The sequence below is a fragment of the Manacus vitellinus genome, unplaced genomic scaffold (assembly GCF_001715985.3).
Source record: "Manacus vitellinus isolate BGI_N305 unplaced genomic scaffold, ASM171598v3 scaffold_20_pilon, whole genome shotgun sequence".
In the NCBI taxonomy this organism is placed as follows: Eukaryota; Metazoa; Chordata; class Aves; order Passeriformes; family Pipridae; genus Manacus; species Manacus vitellinus.
In genome coordinates, this window is record NW_021939471.1 from 9,295,262 (window position 1) to 9,312,202 (window position 16,941).

At 46.7% G+C, this 16,941-nt stretch overlaps 1 protein-coding gene across 3 annotated transcripts in view; it reads left to right on the forward strand.

Annotated features, from left to right (window-relative positions):
* Nucleotides 1-6,819: 6,819 nt before the first annotated feature.
* Nucleotides 6,820-16,941, forward strand: part of KLF7 (Kruppel like factor 7) — a 61,749-nt gene continuing 51,627 nt past the window's right edge. For all 3 annotated transcript variants that reach the window (XR_001920527.1, XM_008931091.2, XM_029959537.1), the window contains exon 1: nt 6,820-7,071. Coding sequence is in view for 2 of the 3 variants with exons in the window: in XM_008931091.2 (XP_008929339.2) it covers nt 6,892-7,071 (180 nt within the window). In the remaining variant the exon portion in view is untranslated. The remainder of the gene's footprint in view (nt 7,072-16,941) is intronic.

Genomic DNA, 16,941 nt, shown 5'->3' on the forward strand with positions numbered 1-16,941 from the left:
AACACCAACAGAATAGCAGTGATAACTGCCCTTGCCAAGAGATTCAGAAACATACAGATCACTTTGGGCAGAAGGGAGAACTTCAAAGACAGCAGGGGGAGTGGTTAGATCCAGATGGGTTCCAAGCTCTCGGTGGGACCCAAAGGAAATTGCATTTCCCCCTGGTACCACAGGGGTTGTATCTCTCTGCCTCTGGAAGCTTTGACGCATCACTGTTCTGCTCTGAGCACAACTGCAGTGCTCTCCTGGGTAGCAGAGCTTTATGTTCTGGCTTTGAAAACTGGGAGACAGAGACCAATTCTAATGTGAACAGCCACAGCCATTCAGCAAAAATTATTACAAGAAATACAAAAACTGTAGAACACATGAACAAACCACAGCAGAAGAAGCCTCCTTTCCCATAGTGGAAACTCATGAGCATTACATGCTAAGCATGCTTGCTGCCTTTTCAGGACAGGGGGTCAAAAGCCTCCAGGCCAGATCTGGATCAGGCCCATACAGCTATGACTTCTAACCATCCTTTGAAGCATCAGGCTTTGGTTCTTTTGTCTCAGCCCAGAGAACTCAGCTGGATAATATTTCTGCTTCAGGATGGCATGTCATGCTTTCCCATCAAACATCATCTGCATCTGGACAGTGATCAACTTGCAAAGTCCACTGAGACTTTTGGATGCCCTAAGCCATGATTATGGGTTAAACCCATTCCATCTCTAATCCTGGAGAGTGCTCGTTAGCTGCCCTGCAATTAAACCAATTGCAATGTCCACAGAGCACTGATTTGAAAGAGAAAGGGAGCAAATGGGGCCTGTTTTCAGGCTGGAGGCGAGGCACAGGAACCTGCTGTGCCACGCTCTGATGTCCCCTTTTGTTGCTGAAGATCTAGGCAACAGCTTGTGACTCACTGGAAGCCAGGAAGCACCTCCACCCACTCAGGCCCAGCACAGAGATGACACTACCCTGCTTCACAGTGTGTCCCATCCAGACAGAGCTAAGCGCTGCTGAGGGTGATGGCTGCAAGCTGCAGCTGTTCTGCTCCCCAGGATGGGGATGGGAAAGGAAACCACCTCCACTCTCTGTGCCCTTGGGATGCTGCTTTTGGGTTGCACCTGCCACAAGGAAGCATGAAATACTGACCTGCTCTCCAGGCTGAAATGCTGTTGTGCAGGCATGGAAAGAAGACATGGGGCCACAGTATAGAATCATAGAATCAGCCGAGTTGGAAGGGACCTCTGAGATCATCAAGTCCAACCCTTGATCCAACACCACCGTGGTTACTAGACCATGGCACTAAGTGCCACATCCAGTCTCATCTTAAAAACCTCCAGGGACGGAGAATCCACCACTTCCCTGGGCAACCCATTCCAATCCCTGACCTTTCTCTAGGAAAATGAAGTCTGAGGAGGAGACTTGGGAGGTTGGGAAGGTGTGAGGTATCGAGCTGGAGGGGGAACAGGGGATGTCTGGGGCCTACAGAAAAATGCTTCACTCTAGGAAAAGAAGTTGTGTCCCTTTTTGCTACTTGATGTTTGTTAGGATTCTGTTTCTTATCAGATGTGGACGTGGATATAGAAGCACAGATACATTGAGGTATCAGGAACTGACAACTCTAAACAGCAGGGTTGCCTTTGAGGTCTTCTGCTGCACCTCTGCAGCCACCTGGCCATAAACCATCACCACAAATCCTCCACTCCCCCAGTAGATGCCTTCTGCATCCACTCCTGGAGAGGCTGCAACTGCAAATCCAAGCATACTCCAGTAGGTTTCTAAGTACTTCTCCCCTCTTTGCAAGGTTTTACAACCAGTGACAGCTTCAACCCTACCAAGCTGCAGGTACAGCCTCTTCCTCTCCAGGAGAAACACAGATTTCTATTTGGTTTCTGTGGCCAGGTTTTCATAGTTGGGGGGCTAAAGGGGTGGCTTCTGTGAGTCTCCTGGCACCACTGAGGGAGAGGAGGTAGAACTTGGGAAGGAAGGGAGGGGTGGGGGAAGGTATTTTTAAGATTTATTTTATTTCTCATTCTCCTGCTCTGATTCTGTTAGTAATAAATTTAATTAATATCCCCACTTTGAGTCTGTTTTCCCCATGATGGTGATCGGTAAGTGATCTCTTCCAGTCCTTGTCTCAACTCACGAACCCTTTGTTATATTTTCTCTCCTCTGTCCTGTTGCAGAGGGGAGTGAGAGAGAGGCTTTAGTGGGTACCTGGTACCCAGCCAGGGTCAACCCACTACAAGACTGAAAACCCAACATCTGTAAACAACACTGTCACAGGCTCTAAGCACAGAAAAGCTACATTAGCTCTCAATCTGGAGTTGGAGGAGAGGAAGAGATGCAGCTGGCAGCCTAACATGCAAATGTGATGATAGAAGAAACTGGTAGCCTGGACACCTGGACCAATGCGTCCCTGAGGGAGAAGGTGCTTTAGCACTTTTGTTGACTATGCAGAAGACCATGGGGTTTAAAACTGCATCACGAACGAGGGACCTCAGTGTATCTGTTGAAACATCATTGGTACCAAAGCAGGTGTATTCAGTGAAGTGTTTAAATTGTGAATTGATATACTCTCCAATGGCTTTATGGCATCTTGTCACTGGCCAAACCAAACAAAACAAACATCTCAAAGTCCCCCACAAATCAGCCTTCCCTGTTGGGTCCTCACTAACCATCTCTTACAATTACTTCTGGGGGCAGTGGGGATGCAAATATCACAAGAAAAAGCAATCAGAGCAACCAAAATTGTGATTCTATACACACCAGTGGCTTGTAGGGACCCAGTCAAGTGCAGGGGGTGATTCTGAGCTCCTGACTTGAAGAAGGTAGAAGAGGTTGTTGCCAGAGGTCCTGTGGAAGGCTTTAAATTCAAGCTTCTCTCAGAAAACAGTGAAGTCATCTTTCCTCTTTCTCTTGAAGAGCAGAATGAGCAAGGAAATATTTTCTTTCTTTCCTCTCACTAGAACTAACCACTTTCATTACTCCTTAACACCAAAAATATAACCACTTGCCTTTTCCCATGTGCCAAAGCCCATTGGCATTATTGCACAACCAGCCATACCACTTCCTTGCATCTTCCGGACATTTCAGCAAGTTATAGAAACGGTGAAGTTTGGGGCTGGCCTAAAAGTCTTCTCCCCATCCAGGCCATTCAGTTTACCCATTATGGGACAAATCAGCTATGTCTGAAATGCCCCTCCTTACTCCCTGCAGGTCCAGCCTGCACTCTTTGCCTGAATTTTTGTGTAGTCCTCTGTGCCCTTGAGCCCAGCTGTGTAGCAGTAGGGAGGTATTGCTCCTCCTCCACATCTGATTGCATTGCTCTCTGTGATGGGTGGTGTGGTTGGGCTGGAGCAGGGAATGTGGCTATTTGCCAAGAGTAAGGTCAGTACAGCCTGGGAAACAAGGGAGCTTGGCAGAAATCGCCTTTCACTACCTTTGGGGTAGTACAGATAGATGCTGCCTCAGGTGCTGGACTAACAGCATTATACCCAGCGTACCACTACATTCAGTTTTTGTCTAGGCTTTTCTACTTCTGCCAAGTGACAATCCCATTCTGCTTTCTTGACTGACCTCCAGAGAAGAATATCCAAGACAATAAAAATGCAATGTCTGCCTGGAAACCACCCAGGCAAGCAGCCAGATCTGGAGCCCAGCTCTTCACCTCAAGGCTTGCAGCCAAAATCCTGTCCTCAGACACAATTCCTCCTGAAGCCAGCCAGGGAAGCAGACCAGCATCTGCTCATCAGATGTGGCCACCAGTTACAGTGCAACCTGGGTACAGTCTGGGCTCTTTACTGGTGTAAAGCAGCTGAGATCCAAAACTGAGGACAACCTTCACCCCGAGGGTGGAAAACTGGCAGTTCCTACAGGACATGCCTTCAGCAGAAAGTTCAGGATAAGATGGACAAGTAGAAAGATTTTAATTGTTTCAAAGGAGAACTACTCAGTAGCAAAGAGGTGACTATCACAGCAGAGGGAATCCTGGGCTGCCTGTTTACGCCAAGCTTTGCAATATACCAAAGCATGAGCAACCCACTGCTAGCACAGGCCAGGCCTCCTCTCATGCCACTGTTAGAGGAGAGCTTGGACATCACACCACTAAACTTTCTACATATTAAAATGGGAGTTATGCTGAACAAGGCCAGAAGTAAAGCACAAAAATATTTTTCAGCCACAGGAATTGCAGCCTTTGAAGACAAAAATGGATGTTTAAGTAGCTCGCAGCAGAAACCTTCATTGCTTTTGTCCTCTATTTCCTTGCCTAGGTCAGAAAAGTCTCTGCATATGCATTTGGCCTTGTTCTGACAAGCTGTTAAGGATAAATGCTTATCAAAGGCTTTTTCTGAAACAGGTATTTCTTGTGTAACCCTCTCAGTACGGGAGCTGTGTTATGATACTCAAGTGCTGCTTCTTTCCACATCTGACCACCTTTATCAAGCTCTCTCCTTTCCTGTCTTTAAAAGTTTTCCCTTCCCAAGGTGCCCAGGAAAGGTGTCGCTTTGCCACATTGAGGCATGCTTGGAATTGGTAACTACAGTCTGCAAGACCTCTTCAGCAGTGCTTGCTGCACTAACCTTCCCTCTCATCTTCCCACTAACACATACATTTACACATTTATGGGTATATTTATGAGAAAGAGTAGTTTATTATTCACATCCAACCCTGCAGCTTCTCTGCTAAGCTAAAGGTCCTGAGGATAGTCCTGTTTGAGACAATCTATGGCTCCCCAGATGAAGGCTGGGAATGGCATCGTTTTCATAAGCAGTTCCCAGGAGACAGCCATCTTCAAGGGAGATGCCCCTGGACTGTGCAGACCTGCAGCCTCAGGGTCAACGCCTGAGCAAGAGCTCCCACGAGCCATCCCGCTGCTTCTGCAGTGCAATCACGCAGAGAATGTTTTTGTAGTGGTGAGATTGTTTATTTGAGAAAACTGCCTATATCCAGCTCTCTCCCTATTACTGCAGTTCTTCAGCAACATCTTCATTTCCCCTTTTTCCTCTATATTTTGACTCCTTAAACTAAAGTGGGGTGCCTACTCTGCTTTATTCTTCTTGACAGCACCTATGAGAATTTGGGATTGAATGCAGCCATTATCCAAGCCTTCTTCAAACATGGCTTTCAAAGTTGTTAACATGGACCCAGTCTTGGAAAAGGTAAATCTGTCTTCATTGCCAAGAAAGAAAACATACCACGAACTAATCAGCACTGATGAGTTCTGCTGCCTCATACCTCCATGTCATTCTGAGAGGGACACCTGGGAAGACATGTGTGTGTACAAGTGGCATTGCATCTATTTACACCAGCCGAGGCCTGGCCCAGGTATGCTCACCTGGGTGCAGAAGGAAGACAACAGCGAACAGAGACATCTTAGTCACTTACAGCAAGGAAAGTATGATGCAACTGCTCTACAAGTAGATACTTTAGCAACCCCTGGCTTGCCCTGATACCCAGTCCAACCTACACTGCCGACAACCCACCACTAAAGGGCACCAGGGGGACGTTCGTCCAGCAGTCTGGTGGCTGGATACAGCCCTGGCAATACAACCCATGGGACCACACGGCCCTTTGCATTTGAGAGCAACAAAGAGAACATGTTTCTTCTATTACTGGAAACCCCTCCCCACCCCCACCATCTTCAAATGAGCAGTTCTGCAATCCTTTCAAAAGCAGAAATGCAACCGTGCTCAGCGCCAGAGCGATTTTGGGGAAGCTCTGCACCACACTAACCATTTAAGGTCAAACAGCTCATTAGCCAACCCAAACTAGCATTCGGAGAGGGCTCGGCTCACAGCTAAGCCTGATTAAATGTCATGATAGATGCCTTAATAAGCGCAGGAGCATTTCTGGGGATAGCTGAACAGCGCTCGGAAGCTGTGCTGCTGTGGTCTCCCCACACGGGCACACAGCACGTGCTCCTCACGCCGGCGGCTCCTGCTCGGGGTGTATTCCCACGCTTAGTCCTTCCAACACCCCAATCAGCTGTGCATCTTTCCCCGGACATCAGCGACTAAGGGAAAGAAAAGTGCTTTTCTCGGTCTGGCCACCCCTGAGCCTTGGGAACTAGAGGCTGGGGAGAGGCTGCACACACAGTGCGGGCAGGGCAGCCGGCTTGGCAGGCGTCCCCTGCGCGGCCGCGGCCTGTTCCCCGCTCCCCTCAGGGCCGCGGTTCTCCCGCTGCCGCCCGGTGCCGCGGCCGGCGCGCAGAGCCCCGCCCGCCCCTCCACCGTCCCCGCTCGTGCCACCGCCCGCGCGCGCCGCCGCCCCGTTATAAGCGCCCCTAAAGAAGTACTCGCCGCGCGCCCGCCTCGCGGACGCGGGAGGGGCGGGCACTCTACCCTGCCGGGCCAATCGCCGCCCCGCGGCCCGGCGTCCCGAACCCCGCCCCCCGCGCCCCGACGGCGACGCCCCATTGGCGGGCGGTGGCTGCCGGGCACGCGGCGGCCCCGCCCCTCCCGCCCCGCCGATTACCCTACAATGGCCACGCCACTGGCCGGAGCGGGGCCGCGCACGGACTGCGCGCAGAGGGGGGCCGCAGCGCCGGCGCTTGCCGGGAAGGTGAGAAGGAAGCGGATTGGGGGGGGGGAGGGGATGTGGTGATTGGTGTCCCGAAAATGAACGAGGGAGGGGCGGCGAAAGAGAGGCGCGCGGCGCGCCATCGGCCGCGCGCGGGCTGCGCGGCAGCCGCCGGCGCGGAACGTGCCCGTGCGCGCCGCGGGGTGCTCGTGCGCGCCGGCGCCGCTCGTCCTGCTCGGCCCGGCCCCCGGACCGTGCCGTCCGTCCACGCTCATCCGCTTTCTCTCTCTCTCTCTCTTTTTTTTAAAGTGTGACTGAAACAAAACAAAGCCAAAGGGACGCTGGATTTATCATTGGTTGATTTTCCTCCTCCTTTTTTTTTTTATGATCAAAAAACAACCCCCCACCCGAGCAAACAAACATACACAAAAGCAGAAAGAAAGGGTCTTGCTCAGCAGCAGCATGGATGTCTTGGCTAGTTATAGTATATTCCAGGAACTCCAGCTTGTCCACGACACCGGCTACTTCTCAGCTTTGCCATCCTTGGAGGAAAACTGGCAGCAGGTGAATCATTTAAATTACTCCTGTAAATCTCTTAAGCGCAGACAGTCGATGCACTGAGGCTGCATTTCTGACTTTTATTTTATTTTTGTTCTTTAATTCAGGGTTGGGGTTTTTTGGTGGTTCTTTTTATTGTTTTGTTTTGGTTTTTTTCTGCGTGGGTAGACCTTTAAATCTCTGTATTTTTTACCGTGACAAACTGAGCATCCATTCAAATCTGTCTGCCTTCAGCCCTTTCCGAGCACACCCGGCAGTACCTGAGAACCGGTGGCATTCTTTAGGGTTTTCTTTTTATGATGACTATTATTTTTTAATTTTATTTTTGAGCTTAGATTTTTTGTTCTATTCTCTTAAACAAGCCTGATCACTTCCAACCAGTGCTGGCAACTGGCAGCTGGTGGCAATGGAATAGATCATTCTTATTTTCAGGTAATTAGTATATGTCAATAAAATTTGTAGCTTGAGTCAGAGGTGGGAGTGGGCAGGTGTGTGGAAGCACTAGCAAAAGCTTTTAGGCTGAATTCTGTAACTAGGAATGCGACTTATTTTTTGTTCTTTTGTTTTTTCCTTAGAAGACAGGGAGAAATACACACTTCTTGCTATCTTAGAACAATGATGCCTTAGGCTGGTTCCAGTAAACCAATGTGTTCTGAGGCACTGTAGGGTTAATGTGCAGGCAGAATTAGGATAAAAATTGAAATCAAGTATTACAAATGCATTAAAATGATGACTGGTAGCGTGAATAAGTAAGACCAAGGAGAAGAGTAGGTTATAGAGAAGAACTGTGTAAAATGCTCTATGAGCCCACTTGATAAATATAGTTATCAGCTGGGATATTGAGGGAAAAGGAAAGACAGGATTCTTATTTATGTCAGAACATTGTAAGATAGTCCTGCTTCTTGATGCGATTTTCTGGCAGAGGTAATATGCCAGGTGAAATTCTGGAAACTAGTGTCTCTTTAAAAGAAAAAAAAAACACATCTGCTGGTGGGTAGAAATAGTGGAGTGTGGTTGGGATGACATGTGGTGCGATTGCAGCGCACGGACCAGTGGCACTGTCAGTGTGAGAACAACGAGCTACTGGATTTCATCTTGCCAGCATTCACCTGGCTAGCATAAGGGTAGCCTGTGTTAGGGGTCCAGTAACTGACAGTTGTGGGATATTCACTTAATTTTTCCTTAGAAATGTGTGTGGGGAAAAATGTGGACGGCAGAGCTTCAGGGGAGTACTCGGGCTGTAGCCTTGTCATCCAGCTGGATCGTGGCTGGATCTTTGAAGGTTTACCCTAGTAAAATTGTTTTGGCTTCATCTTTGTGGGTATATGCACACAAACCAGAGGTTTATTGACAGCTACAGCGTGAACACATTCAGGATTTAATTTGCAAAATGACCGATCCAACTTCGCCTTATCCTCCAAGGGGGAGGGGATGCTTTCTGTTATTAATATTCAGCGTGCACATCCATGACGGTCACATCTGCTTTCCTTTTATATTTTTAACATGATAGTTAAACTGAAGAGATTAATATAATTTAATTTTAAAAAAAATTCATGTCATCGTTGGTGTTGGATCGGTTGCATATTCAGTTGCATATTAATAACAGTCCAAACAGTCCAAAGCAAGATAGTCTGTTGACATAGCCAGCATGCTTTAGGCAGTACTGCGAGTGATACTCTGTCTCCTTCTGCCTTCTTTTATGCGTGGAAGAGCAGCTGTTTGTTTTATATAGTACAATATACCAATCCCTCTGTTACTATTGCAGAATTTAAAGTTACACTCCTGGTTAAACCCCACTGATTCTCCATGTATGCTTAAAAAGACAAGCTGAAAATAATTTGCTACATTTTCCCTTCTTTCCTCTCAAATCCTGCAACCAGCACCCGATGTTTCATAATGTATCCTGTATTTATGGTTTGTTCCCCTGTTGCTGCGTGTACTCTCCTTGCAAACAACGGGCAGCAAAACTGATGTGTCAGTGGTGGGAGCAGCTGAAACTGGCTGTGCAGAGACCATGCTGGCACGCAAGCTTGGCAGACCCACTGACACAGAGACCCCAATTTAATTCTTCTGAATCACTTACAAATGGAATCAGGTCTTGGGGATTTATTTATTTAAGGCAAACCATAGCCACTTTGGGACAAGGCATGTGTGTTTTATTAAAGGTATCCTGTCAGGCTACCATTGAGACCTTAGGGAAGAGAGCTGACAGGGCAGTGACTGATCCATGTGGGAAGTGTCAGAATTGCGAAAACGCAGCTTTAATTTTGAGAGAAGACACTTGAACAGGTCCTGCCTCTGCTCCTAATAAGTGCTCTGGTGCCATACCTGAGCTTCACAGAGGCTCCAGAGCAGAGCTTCTCCCAGCAGCAAAGCAGTGCCCCAGGAGATTACTTCAGTGTCTTAGAAAGGTGAGGGGGTGGAAGGGGGGAGGAAGTAGTTGTGTGGGTTTAAGAGGAAGCTTCCTTATCAGCTGTTGTGAGCTCCAGTTTTGTGATTAGCAGCTACTAGTGCTTGATGTGCAGAGGTTACTCTGTGCCAGGTCCTGCTTTGAGAAATGATGCTTACTGTGATACTGTAAAAGATGCACTTGCCCCAATGAAAATCAGAGCAAGCCTTAGGGTGAAAGCGTTGACACAGTCTTGTCTTCCTTTTCTCCTGACCCTGGACCACCGTCTTGTAGCTGCTGGCTGAGGACTATACAGCTGGGCCAGTTGCTCATATTTCCGATTGTGAAACACCCATCACTCACTGGGCACTGACAGCACAGGCAGGTTGCTAAATGCACAAAGTCAGCTGATCTCTCCCATTTTTCCTTCCCACTGCAAGAGGAATGTGAGCAAGTTTGGTATCTGTGCTTTTTACAATTAGCGTTGGAGTTGAATGAAAGCAATTCAGCAATATGTACAAAACAAAAAGATTTTGTGTATGGAAAGATTGTTCCCTTTTGTGTAGGTTTCTTTTTTGGAAGGAAAAAATACAAATCAAAAACCCCATAATCCACCCTGGATTGCGCAAGTGGAAATACCTGAAGTGGAAGCTGGAACTGACACCATGATGCCTTTGACGTTATTTTAAGACACATATTGGGAAAGGAGGGCTTGGCTTTTAGGCAGCAAAAGCTTAGCTTTGCTATATTGGCTTTGAGTATACTCCTTCAGGCAAAACACTCTTGAGGTAGGAGGATTTTTTCTTGTAGTGGGGAGGTCAGGATCTAACGAGTAATTCATAGCACAGCTTCATCAGGACAAAGAAGTTTGTTTAGCTTTTCCAGAGGTGTTGAGCCTCTATGGCACTGAGGAGGGATTAAAGGAAGAGGTGGCCTCTGTGCATTGGAAAATCAGGCATTCGCTGTATGTCAGCTGGCTGATATCTCAGCATCTGTGTGTTTCTGCCTGGTGCTTCATCCTGGCTCTAATTGAACTGTCCTAGTTGCTCCCTGTCCCTGTGAGCTGACTCTGCAGTTCAGGACCAGGGCGGGGGGGGAGATTTCAGCACCTGTATGGCTGCTGTGGTGCAGCAGGAGGGCCTCTGGCTGTTTTTTAGGGGTAGCTGTCTGATGTGGCATCCCCGAGATTGGAACCAGACTGCTGGGAGAGACAGCATGAGGCCGAAGAGCGTCTCGTTACTCTGCAGAGGAAGGAAGTGGGTAGGAGGCTGTTTTTGAGAGAGACGACTCTGAGGAGCGTAGCCTGTGCAGCTGCACGTGGTCCCACTGTGTGCCAGGCTTCAAAGAGAGGGAGAGCAGGGCTGAGAATTCAGAAAGGGTGGACATGGGGCTTCAGTCTGTTCTTCCTGCTGGGCCTTCACAATGTCATTTGGGGGGTCATTGAAAGATCAGGGTGCAGAAAGCATCTTTTTTTAATCAGATATGCCTCTTCCTAGAGAAGAGAATTCCTGTTATCCTTCTCTGTAGGCCCCTTGGTGGACTCTGGACCCACCAACCTACTGTGGAGAAGGGTTCTGATCAGGAGAGATTTTGGGGCTCTCTTCATATTCTGTGGGGGCCATAGCATGACCTCTAGCATGGCAGTTACCATAATGTCAGAATACGGGAGCACAAAGAGCAGGTAGATGCACAGAGTCACTATGTGTGTAGCTGATGCAGCTGTAAAAAACTGGCAGGGCTTAGGTGTCAAATCCTTATTCTAAAGGAGCCAGCCCTTCCCACATGGGTCAGCAGGCAGCACGGGACTAATTGGCTGGCAGAGGTGGAAATGGCATTATATTGTTTGCCTGATAACCATTGCCCGATAACATTTCCTCTCGCCTTGGCTGACCCAGCTGCTCTCAGCTGCAGCAAACAATGATCCTTTCAAGAAAGATGCACATTTCCTGTAAAGCATAGGATCGAGTAAGCCTTTGTTTTGCTTTTGAGCCTCTCATAGAGTCGTCTTTGCCTATTTTTAATCAATTCTTCAAGCCTCAGTTTCTCTCTGAAGTGACTGACGACAGCAATGCTAAGGTCTAATGGTCTTTGTGGAGCTTACGAGGCTGAGTTTTGACCCATTCTGGCAAAGGGCTTTGAGATTCCTGTGCTGTGTGAGAGCAGAGTATCTTGAGGTGACTAATCTAGCAGAACTCTTACATCTTAATGCTGACTTTTGCTTGGCGGACAGGGTCATTTTCAGGCCTATAGCAAAAATTTCCACTCCTACTGGAAAGGAATAAATCACACTGGAGAACATTCCTGCCTCCACATCGTCTCCATTGTTCTAGTTTAATGGCATAGTTGGCCACTACATAAACTAAACCATCTCTTTTAATATTGCTATTTCATCTTGGTTCCAGTCACAGTGTAACACATTTCTTAAGTGCTTATAGTACATCATACCTCTTGAGAATAACTTTCAGAAATGGTTGACTTCCAAGAACAGCCACCTGTGTAATGCAGTGTATTTCAGACTCCAAATGCTGGTCCATTTATACCTGCAGGCTCTCTGCTTGCTCCATGTGTTGAAAGCATGCTCCTGTCACCTTAGAGAAAGAGATGGACAGAGAGAGGAAAGACAAACTTGAAACTGCAGTGTCTATTGTTACATGATTTCTTAATTATAGAATCTGTTATAAGTGACTATCTCTTGGCATTATGAAAGCATAGAACTCTGCAATCCAGGTTACAGGTCTTAAAATAGCTGATTATATGTATGACCTACGTCAAGTGATTTTGAAATGGGGTATATACCTTTAAGCAATGCACAGTCATAATGTGGGTACTCAACTGGAAAATATTTTCCCTTACTTGTTTGGGATGCTGAAATCTAAGCTTCTTCAAGCCCACACATTTCTGTACCTCCTATTGAATAGGCAATGGATAGATTAGAGTAGGCTACATAAAAATCATGGTATATAGCTAGTCTGCAATGCAATACTTCCTTGTGGAAATGGCAGAAGGTTTTCAGTTTCAGGCAGTAATTTCATACTTAAGATCTTGAGGGTTGAGGCAAAAATGGTATGTTTTGGATATTGTTGGGGTTTTTTTGAGGCTTTGTCAAATGACTCCACTGAGAAACATCCAGTGTGTTGTTTCTCCATTCTGCTGTGGGAAACGTGGGAAGTGAGAAGGAAGCTGCTTCTGTTTGAGTGTAGATGCATATGAACAACCTTGATTGCAATTGTCCTTACGAAACAAAGGGGTTTTGCTCACTGACTGAGCAACATTGGTGTTCAGGGCATTAAGCAATTGGGTAGTAGTACACCTCATCCCCTATCAAGTTCCTCTAATTTTGCAGAGGGGAAGAAAAACTGTAGGCTTTTGATCACCATGCTCAAAACCTCATTAAAAGTTACCTGCAGGTATTGTAATTGGTGACAGTTTTCTTTTTTGATGCTAAACCTGAATTTTGATAGTTAATAAAGGTGTTTTCGAGAATGGTGTTGAGTCCCTCTTACTTTCTGTTTCCTTGGACTCTCAAGTGCCTCCTGCCCATTCCCTTTTGTATCTATCCATCTACAATGTGTCCACCACTTCCAAACTCCCAGCAGCACTCAGGAGTTGGGAGCGCCATTTTTGTGATATCAAGTGGCAGGAATCACCCACCTGAACTGCTGAATTTCTTCTCCCCGTAGGTCCTTTTTGTAGTATGGGTGCTTCTGTCTTGGTCAAAATTAGTCTGGATTTAGTTGAACTGCAGAGTTCAGCTGATTCTGTAGCAAAAAATTAAAACAAATCTGCTAGGGAAAGAGCTTCCCCCCAGCATTGCCACTTTGAGTTAAAAAAATCATGTTCCTGGTCCCCAAGACACTGAGCTTGTCTTTAAAGTCACAGACCTTTTATTTTTTAATTTGATGTTCTTTATACTTTCCTTATATCTGAGCCACTGAAGATTTGTTTAGTTGTCTCTTATTCTCGAAAATAAAAGTAATGGGATTTCCAACTCTTACTTGATTCCAGCAGCATTAAGAAAATGCCATTATTGGGGCATTTATAGGGATAGGTGTGTACATCAGAAAAAGCTCGCATATTGCTGTGTTCACCAGGCTGTATTTGTCACCCCTGCTCTGGCAGCAGCTGGTGAGGAAGACTGCTTGGCTGTTAGGCTGCCTGTGAGAGCAGGCATCCCATTTCCCTCCTTAGAAGAAAGTACTTCAGTCTTTATGCTCAAAGATTGTTAGGCATCTTGGGTTTAATCAGGACTCCAAACCTTTGCTTCTCAGTTCTTCGGTTACAAGATGAGTTGGCAGCTCCTCTGTTCCCGTAGGGTTGCTGTGGGGGTTCGTGTTACGGGTTTGTGGTGCTCGGGCACAGCGGCTGGGGCAGGAGGCGGCTGTGCTGGGCCATGGGGAGATGGGAGCCAGCCCCTCAGGAGCTGCGGGCCCAGATCCTGCCACACGAGCTGGCACGTGCTGAAAGTGCAGGACAGCTCCTCTGCAGGCAGCCCTCGGTGGGGTGCGCCATTGCCTCTGTGAAAAAATCAAAATGAGGTTCTGAAAGGTAAGCTAAATCCCCCTTCCCGGAGGTCTGTGGTGTCTTTGAGACAACCTGTGCATAGCACTGATTTGACCTCTTCTTGAGTTTTTTAGAAGGTGTTGGAGTTGAGTGTAGGAACGTCAGGCAGAAGGGCATGGAATTTTTTTTCTTTAAAAGGTTCAATATATGAACTCTCATATTAAGCTGCTCTGATGCTCTTAATCCTTTTAAAGCAGGTACTCATCCACTCCCTGTTCTTGCATGTGAAGGATCCTTTCCAATTCAGAGAATTTCCACTCAGTGCAACTGTTTATTCATTACATGTGTTACTTTTGGAGAACTGCTAAGATGCATGTGGTGTACTGTACAACATACACTAGTGACTCTGAGTCATTTATGCACAGACTGCCTGTTAGTGCTTGCTGAAGGTCCAGCAGCCATACATTTAAGTGTCATAATAGCTTTGAACATCATGCTTACAGGCCATGTCTTGTGTGTCCTAATCCTTATGTTATTTCCCAGCATTGTGGGCCTGAGTGCAAAGCTGGAGTTTAAATCATATGTGGGGGTCAACAGCTCCTACTCTGCATGGGCTAGAGAAGTAGACAGTGACATGGGCAAGCTTGGGAGACAGTGTGATTGATGGGGAAGGATGCGAAGGAGAAGGACACTGGTTTGTGAGAGGCTCTTCTGAGACATTCCAATTAGTGTCTTGATTTACAAATCCTGCCCTTAAACCTGTAGCCTCACAAGGTCAGTTTTAAAGCCATGCTGACATAGGGTTGATGTTTGACCATGATGGACCTTTGTAAACCAGCATGTTCTGACAGAAGGTGCAATCAGTGGAAGTATCTCCATCTTTATAATTCAAAAAGTCCTGGAAGCAGGGTTTCTGTCTTTTGGACAGGGTCATCTTGCCCACCTGCTGCCTTTGCAGCTCTGGCACTGCAGCATTCTTATGGTGCAACTGAAGTGATTGAAAATCACAGTGAAAACGAGTGTTTGTTTAGATTGTGCGGTGAGGAAAAATGCATATGGCAGGACAAGTAAATTAAACTTAAAAAATGCTTTAACTGCTAGTTGGCTACTATGGTGTTAGGTATTTGGTTTTAATCCTGACTCTGGAGTGGGCAAAGTTCACTTGCAAACATAAGGAAAGTTCTTGAGTTTGTAAACATTTGCAAATTCTGCTGACTGTCTTCACTATAGCCCAGGAGGGGAATCGGCATTGTGCTGAATTGCTTTGTGCTGGTGGGGGTGAAGTAGGGGACTGCCTTTAATTGCCTGCCTTTATTTTCCACCAGGGCTGCATGAAAAACAAAGGTTCCAGCGATCAAAGGCCATAGTGAAAAATGTTCAGTGGGTGGAAGAGTAGGAGGGGTGAGAGATGCTCCTGTCTGCTTGCTTTTTACACCCAAAAGGGACACCGACCACATCAGAGCACTTAGGTGTGAGACCCAGATTTGAGTGACTGCTTTGCTTGATTCATGTCTGCCCTTTCAGATTACATATTGGGTGTGTGAAATTTCAGTGGATAACGTTTTTACTCCAAAACGAATATATATTCCAATAAAACACTTCAGATTGGACAAAGAGGTATTCTTTTCTGAGAACGTTTGGTAGAAGTCTTTCAACCAGTTGTACTTTCTAGAATTTCCCAAGGGCCTGGCACTGTTTTTGGTGTGAGAGACTTGGTTTGGCTGACATCTTCCGCTCTGTTGTCAATTTTAGCTTTTCGTTTTAAGTCTTGCGCCCTTAACATTGATTCATATTTCCCAGCTATTAGCAATCTGGCTAGTAAAAGGCATCCAGACTCTCTGCATCCTGTGACTCTGTTGCATCTTTTGAGAACTGCAGACACAACACTACGTGATGCTGTGATCAGTGTCTGGGTACTTCTGATCTCTAACCTGGGTGCCTGCTCTCCCTTGCTCTGGAAAGAGCCTGGCAAGGCATGTTGATACACAAGATGCATAAGAGCAGTGCAGTCACACGTTTTCCTTGTCTCCTTGCAACTGCTGGTCACCAGTGAGGTGCTTTGCCCGCCCTCCCTTGGCACATCTGGTTTATTGCTGGATCTGAGGTGCCCCATATCCTGGGGCACAGGGTGGGCTGAGTGGCTCAGCGGCTTTGTTCTTTTCCTGTGTCTACACGGTGGTTTGAAGGGTGCCAACCCTGCAGAGCTTGCTGCCTGCTTCGAGCTGGTGAAAAGTACTAAATAATTCTCGTTTGGGGTTTGTTTTTTTCTTTTCTTTCTTTTGGCCTCTTCTGTCAGCCTGGAAAATTTATTCTGCTCCGAAGAAAACATTCCACTCATCTGCAACCTACTACAGCTGCTGTGTGAGTAATTAAGTATGGAAAGGAGGAAGGGAGAGGGGAGAAGAAAGATGGGATCTAGTGTTTCATATGGAAAGCATCAGGCCAGAAGTGGCTTTGTTTCTGACACGTGGACAGTGGGGAGGCTGCATTTGCTGCACAATGGAAAATCGGTGCCAGTGAAAAAAAACCCCTCCCTCATTAGTGTCTAGATCAGATGGGGATGAAGTTCAGTGTCTCTTGATTTTGTTTTTAAATGTGTCTGCATTTTAAGATATTAAGGGAGAAGCAAAGAACACTGAACTGACCGATTTGGGAATACAGCAAGTTAGGCTAAAATAGCTCTTTTCTGTCTCCACCTGATGCTGTTGTCCCAGTTCATTCTGGTGGTGTCACAATCCTCCCCCAGCTGTTCATAAGCTGTGCCAGCACCTCAGAGTGGTTGTGAACATCTGAAGGTTGCTGTACATCAGGTTCTTACCAAGATATGTGTTTCTTCTATTTGTTTTGGGGTTTTGATCTTTCAGGATAGTGTAAAATCACATTAGTAGGCTTTCCTGCATAATCGAGGAAACCAGGAGCTTGGTTTTGGTGCTGAGAAATCTGGTTCTGATGTAAACAGAACCCTGTGAGAGTTGGGGTTTTAAGAA